This window comes from Malurus melanocephalus, unplaced genomic scaffold (genome assembly GCF_030028575.1).
Source record: "Malurus melanocephalus ecotype Western Australia unplaced genomic scaffold, MMel_1.1 scaffold_95, whole genome shotgun sequence".
In the NCBI taxonomy this organism is placed as follows: Eukaryota; Metazoa; Chordata; class Aves; order Passeriformes; family Maluridae; genus Malurus; species Malurus melanocephalus.
Genome location: NW_026623327.1, coordinates 433647 through 440902, shown reverse-complemented (window position 1 = coordinate 440902; position 7256 = coordinate 433647). Strand labels below are relative to the sequence as shown.

General features: G+C 36.3%; 1 protein-coding gene across 1 annotated transcript in view; it reads left to right on the top strand.

Annotated features, from left to right (window-relative positions):
- The window catches only part of LIPI (lipase I), a 15794-nt gene extending 8797 nt beyond the window's left edge, over positions 1 to 6997 (top strand). The window contains exons 7-10 of the mRNA XM_057368590.1: positions 913 to 1005; positions 2198 to 2309; positions 2656 to 2829; positions 6359 to 6997. Of these exons, the coding sequence (XP_057224573.1) occupies positions 913 to 1005; positions 2198 to 2309; positions 2656 to 2829; positions 6359 to 6446 (467 nt within the window). The 3' untranslated portion in view covers positions 6447 to 6997. The remainder of the gene's footprint in view (positions 1 to 912; positions 1006 to 2197; positions 2310 to 2655; positions 2830 to 6358) is intronic.
- The last annotated feature ends 259 nt before the right edge of the window (positions 6998 to 7256 follow it).

The window sequence follows — 7256 nt, the reverse complement described above, 5'->3', positions numbered from 1 at the left end:
CCTTACACAAGTGCGTGCACCCTATTTTGGTTTGATCAGGTTTGAAGAAAAGGTATAGATAGACAGATCTGTGGGGTATTTTGTGATAAACCCCAACCATARTGAACCTTATGGGTAGGACAGAAAGACTCCAGGACTTCTCCAGCACAGTTTTTAGCCRTGCCTGATGCACTTGGACAGAGTGCCCAAGGCAGAGGTGGGGAAATATTTTCCCAGTGAGCAGCTGAGTCTGGGAAGAGAAYGGAGAGGAAGCATCCTGCTGCTGCAATTTTTCCTGCTTCCTGCTTTGCAGGGACAGCTCTGCAGTCTGCAATTTGCCCTCCTCGACTGGTCTAGGTGGAGAGCTCAAGAGGGAGAGAACAGAATCATCCATTCTAAAATCAAGGATTGTTATTGAGTCCTAAAGGCAGTAATTGTAGAATTTTATAAATTTCGTTCTATGTTAAATCCATTAGCTTAAGGTGTTTGCAGAGTATCTTAGATTTTATTAAACAATGTCTACAAATAGACTAAAGAATTTAAAAATATTTAATGATTCAAAAGAAAGAAAGGAAATCTGTCCCTTAAGTGCTCCCTGCAAATATGTGGACTAGTTTTTTTTTATTTATTTTTATTATGCCTGCAGGAGTCTGTAAATATTACTTTTTCTAGTTAGTATCTAGACACTATAGATAACTATCACATTATGACAATTTTGGTGATACTAATATATTAGAGGAATTAAATACTTGCAAAGTACAGTCTGTTATGCTCAGGGGATTCCTTCATTTTTCTAGTCAGTTTTCTTTCTCATAGGATATTTAAGAAAATTAAAGCCAAAGTTGTCACWGTGTGAGATTCATTTTTGTAATTATATGTGTATCACAATTTTGCTGGATGTCTGAAATAAAATATTTAAACTTTGGATTTCAGGTTATCATGCTGATAGATGGAAAAAACTGTTGATACCAAATAGTTCATCAACAAAAGCATATTTTGATACCTCAGCCAAAGACCCATTCTGCAGTGAGTAACTGAATACATGCATAAAACCTCTTTATAAAAATTAATGAAAATTTATTTTAAAAAATAGATTAACTGAACTGGAATGAAATCTTGTTAGAAGTAGCAAGTTAGTGTTAACCACTGTGTAAAATGGTGTAAAAAGCCCTGACCTAAGGGTCAGTTCACAGACTGGAGGAAGAAGAAGTATTATGGTGGCAGAAGAGAAAGTAACACTGGGTGAACTGGGAAAGAAATGTCACTTTAAAAGTAATGGGATAGGCTGCCAAGAGGAAAAAGGAAGACAGAAAGTCAGGTGGGAGGGCAAAAGCTGGATTGATAGAACCTGCTTAGATTGTATGGATGCTGATATTTTCAGAGATCAGGAACAGCAAGCGAGACTGCACTGGGTGGGGGACAAGAGACACCCCAGGAGGAGACCACCCTAGAGCAGTCAACTAAAGTAGTCAACTAAAGCTACTCCATTTCTTCCCAGGAGTAAAGCAGTGAAAGGAGAACTCAGATGGCTGCTTCAGAGTTATACCCTGTGGTAATGAGCTCTCATGGCATTGTTTCACCTGCAACAATTTAGATATCTACCTACCCAGTTTAGATTCTCATCCAATTTCTCTTTGTATTAAAATATTTTACCACCCTGGACAAGTGTAACACACACTTCTAATTAGTTATATTTAAGGTTCTTTGGTTTGCAGTATGGGGAGAGGCTTACAGGGAATTAATGTGAAATTAGATTTTCCCATTAGGATTTTTCCATCATCTTGGCAAGTTCTGTGAGCAGGGACACATGGTCCTAGTCATGCTTGCTGATGTCACTATATCTTCCAAAGGATTGAGGAGAGGTGAATGAAGTGATGGATTTGACACAAATTTTTTGCATGAAATTTACATAAAGTAACTCCTCTCCCCAGTGTCTTACTAAGCAATATGTCAAAAAAAGAAGAAGGTTTCAATTAGTGTCCTGACCATGGGAACAATAAAGCTGTGTGGTCCAAATACTGATGATGGCCAGGTCAGGGTTTCTGAGGGCGCAGGGCAGGTCAGGAGCAGGTCAGATTCTTATTCTCCTTTGAACTGGTAGGATAAAAGTGAAGAGTCACTATTCCCATCATCAACCAATGAATACTTTTAACAGGAGGATGATTACAATTGTTTCCTGTTTCCTTTGACTCTTATGATTTCCTATTCCTTTTTGCAGTGTATAACTACTTACTGGACATTACTACTTGGAATAAAAGCATTAGGAGAGGTTTCATTAAAGTTAAACTATCAGACTATGCTGGAGACACAGTAGAGTCAAAGATCAATAGGTATGTTGTGCTTTGTCTTTAAATCTTTTTTATCACTTTATAGGACTCATTTTCTGAGTTTCCTAAACCTTTTAACTTGTTAGCTTGTAAGTTGAAGAAGTGTCCTGAGTTTGTTAAGCCTTGACCATGTCACCATTTCCTGGATGTGGCTCAGTGTTMGAGGCAATGCCCTCACACTGAAATGATCCTTTCCCAGGTCCTGGTTTGAATCCTGTTCTAGCTCTCCTTGTTCTGAGTACTTGGAGCGATACATCTCACAAGATGTCCCACCTTAATAATAATGCTTAGCAAGAATGAATATTACTCAGCTAACAAAAGCCTGATTAAAAATAAAATTTTTCTTTAGTGAAGCTTCCACATTTCAGCAATATAAAAGAGTCAAAATACTCACTGGATTTCACCGAGACATTGAAAAAATAGCGAAAATTTCCTTGACCTTTTCTACGAAGACTTTAATAGGCCCAAAACACAAGCTTAGGATTCTTCAGATGAAGCTGAAATCTCTGAATAATCCAAAAAGGTGAGTGCTTGTCACGTATCACAGCTGGCTGTCAACTAAGCTGATCAGGATGTTTTCTCAGTAATGTGTATTTCCCTGTTTTATTTGTTGTTGTTTTTTTTTAAATTGCATATTCCTAGGTGCATGAATGTTCTTCTCACCCAACTGATAATCATATTTATCACTTGGATGAGCTGCTGTTTGCATTAATATTTAGTGCACAGCATCTTGTTCATGGAGGTGTCACAGGTGCTGTGTGTCACAGATATGCTTTCAAGGACCAGCCTGACTTACCCCTGCATGGTCAATTTCTCCATAAAATAATTTTATTAAGCACTTTTCTGATTTTAATCATGTGTTTGTACACAGTTTTTCATACTCAGGTATGAAATGGAGCACTTCAGCAGTTTTGTGACTTCTTTTTTGTCCTTGTTGCTGGAGATAAGGTCCTTCTAAGTCTTAGACTAGACTATGTCTGCTTACACTTAAAATTAAATCTTTTTTTTTTTTTTTAATTGTCTGTAATTACTAAGATTTTATTAACTATTTCTGGTTTCAAATATTTCATCAATATTACCATTTTTTAAAAAAATCCCCAAATTTACTTGTATAGTAACACKAGCAAATAAATTTTGCATTTGCATCTTGTGAAAAGAAGATATTACATGAGGCAACTAAGAAATACACAGGAGAAGCAAKAGTACTTTATTTGAGAATTGTTAATTTGTTTCTTGTGAATGGCAGATTCATGAAGGTCAGACTTTGAAATAAAAACTTAAACATGCTTGTCAAATAAGTAATATCAAATGAGTAATGAGTGAGAATAATATTACAATACTTATTCACTCTTAAGTCAGTATATTTTATTAACTTGAGATATAACACTTGAGGATTTGTTATATGGTGTATGACAACAGCCTAGTAGGAATTTGGTATGATAYTTTGCAAAAATTATGAAACCTTTTAAAATTAATCTGCTGTTTTATATTTACCAAGAAAGATGGATGGGAGAGACTTAGGAAGAAACAAAACACTCTGTAATCAAAATAGTAGGCCACAATGTACATGCATTTATTACCTTGCTGAAGGCCATAAGTCTCAAGATCTCAGGTGAACCAGAACGATTTTATTTAAAAGCATTTGGTGATGAGAGAGGGTGAAAAGTTCTAAATCATATTGCAATTTTTTTTTCTCAGCCGAATGGTGATAAATCAGAAGATATATGTCATGTAAACCTGTCAGCACTTGGGACTTTCTCAGATAATGATCTAGCCAACAAACAACCAAAGATTTTCAATGAGCATCCCTTATTAGGTTTGAGTTTTCATTTCTTATAGTCTGACTTTTGTTAGTTTAAAAGGAAGATGCASTTGGTATGCTTTAATATAGGATCCACAAAAGTCTTTCATGTGGAGCCTCATCAGACTGCAGCTGTAGAGGCATGTTAGATACTTTTAAAGAACAGTGAAAAATACTGTATTGAATCAGCATGTGAAGGTAATTTAAATGCAGATATTAAAACACTATTGGTTGGTATAATTACATAATTGCTCATTGTAATTATCACTACCTATATTTACCTTATTTACATGCAATTACAACAATTACTTTAATACAGGATGATCAACTAGAAACTACATTAAAAATATATAAATTATTCATAACAAGATAGTAGATAAAAACCAAAGGACTGATGCAGGGACAAAAGACAATAGGGGTCTTAATTTCCCCAAGTCTGGGTTAATGTCAAACTGTGGGAGTTTGGGTAATATCACTGACAGTTGTCTGCTGGGCTGCTCCACCACTCACACAGATGCTGTGTGTGAATTTGGGTGTGCTGAAAGGTTCATATAATTTTCATACTGTTCTTCTGATCCCTGAGATAAATCATTTCTGCTCACCCATAAAACCAGAAAGCTTTGCTAACTTGTGCATGTCCAGCTGTCAGTTATCCCAGAAAGCTTATGAACCTGTCCATGAGTTCAAACTCATTTAAAGTGGAAGGTGAATATCTCAAAGATACTTAGTCCAGAAACCTTTGGGGTTTTTTTTGACCAAAACAAAAACAGAGATAATGAAAAGAAGACCTTGTAAATACCTCTACCAAAAATGATAATGTGGCATGCCCATGCTTTTTAGTAGACAGCAGAGAAGCCATATAGGGTAAGGCATTAAGGRGGCCTCACGTAATGAAAATATTATTTATGTTTTGCTCCTTTTTGCTGAACCTGCTCCCTGCTCAGGGCTCCTCTCCTGTGAAGCATTCCTGTTATTTCATAACCATAAACTGAGATGGATTTCACTTCAAATGAAGTACAGTGTYGGAAAACTTAAGCTTTTATTTCTAGAATTCAGCATTATGGTTTGGTTTGGTATTTCATCTCCTGGTTACATATAGAAAATACCAAAAAATACTATAACAGTGAAACTTTGAATTCAAATCAAAACAAATTGTTGATGAAGAATGGGATGAAATTCTATGCTTTGCACTGTGCAGAACACCAGAATATGTCTTGATCTCCTTAGCCATAAAATTACTGTCTTAACTTTGTGGAGACGTTAAAAGGTGTCATATTCTCAAATAGAAATCTGACAGTCCTTTTTGCATACAGAGATGTGGAGCCTTGACTGGTTGGAAATCTCRCACTAATAGGCAAAACAGAAGCACCTGCTAGGAAATTCTCTTGCAGTCTTTGTCCTTTAGCTGTATTCTACCTCCAGGCCGAGGTGAATTGTGTGGTGTAGCCACAACTGTGAGTTCAGAGCAACGGAGAAGATAATTTTAAATAAAATAAGTCTCATATGCTGTGGAGATGCCATCAGAGGGCTTGGCAGTCATTTGCCTGTTCAAACCAGCTCTTCCCATGCCGTTACAGCAGGGCATGAGGAGCAGGACTAGGACCTGCCTCTGCCCTAAAAGGCAGAGCATTTATGATGGCCTTAAAAAGTAATATTTTCATGTATGTGTGGCTCCCTTTGTGACCTTTTCATGTGTTCATGTAGTATTAGGCAGCTGTGAGATTTTTAGGAGTTTAGAAGACAAATTGCTCTCTTGCATTAAACTTTCTCGCACGTGCTGTCATTGCAAGTGAAAAAGAAAATATTATGATATGGTTCTCTGCTTTCCTCTGTGAARTAACAGCAGAGAAWTTTTCCTACTAGAGAACTCAAAATAAGTTATTCAGGCMCAGTGTTAACAGAAATTGTGCAGATTTTGGTTCATGCTGCAAAAGAGGTAATTTGAAKKCAGATTAATAGCTGTGATGGATGAAATTCTGCATCTTTGCACTTSAGACTRGTGTCATACTCTTCTTGCTCATGCCACTTTGCACCATCCAGCCGATGTCTGGTTGTTTTTCAGTCTGGCAAAGCTACTCTAGGAATGCATGAAATAGATTATAAACTTAGACAAGGAGACACTTCCTCTTGTCCTGAGTACAGTCTCTGAGAACTGGTAAATACTGGAGGTTTAATAATTCAAATACTGGATTTTTTTTTTATTAACGTTAACTCTTTATGTAGTGTAATTTTTCTTTTTCTGCTTTTGCAGGATGCAGCTGTGTAGATACGATTTTGTTCTGATGGAGAACACTGAATTGACCTTCAAACCCATCCCTTGCTCTGAGAAGAGTCCATGAAGAGAGAGCTTCTACTAACCTAATTTCTCTTACMGCAGTGACATTTTGATGCTTCCTCAGGATAAAGATTGCAATGAGAAAGGAAATGAGATAAGCTAGATTTATTTTCAAGAGTCTACCTGATAATATGCATTACTTGCTCTGAGTGCCTTAGGTTGAAATTAATTGAAAAGTTCAGACATGTATGTGTTTGGGAAATTATTTGAATAAAGTAAATGTATCATGGTGGAGAACATGCAGTGGTTTATTCATTACTATTTGTTAGCAATGAAGCAACTACTGAATTAAATATGAATTATCTGCATAATTCTGGCACATTATTTGTCATATGTATATTTAAATATTTATTATTTGTAATGGCTTTTACATGGAAACGTAATGACTTGTCTACTAAGTGATCTCATACACAGCAGTTTTGCTGTGCTGTGTTCATTGGGATAAATGAATTTCCATTTTCTCTTTATATAATGTCTCAGGGTGAGAAGTGGAACAATAATATTTGTGAGCACATTTGTAAATTTTCCAGTTTAAATCTGTTGTCTTTATGCTGATGTTACTGCAGACATTCAGGGTTTTTTTTTATGAAAGCTAGGGACAGTGCAGTGTTGTTTCAGATACAAAGTAMTTCTAAAGTCTATTCTGAAGAGGTSAAATAAATGTATTTTCATYCTGTTTCTGTTTGGGCCTCTTGGAATTAGAGCTGCTGCTCAGGTTGAGACCGATGACAACTTTTCCCTTACTGGGATGTGAGCAGGAATAAATGCTGCATAAAGTCCCCTCCTCCAGTTCAGAAAAAAATGTTTTCTTGTY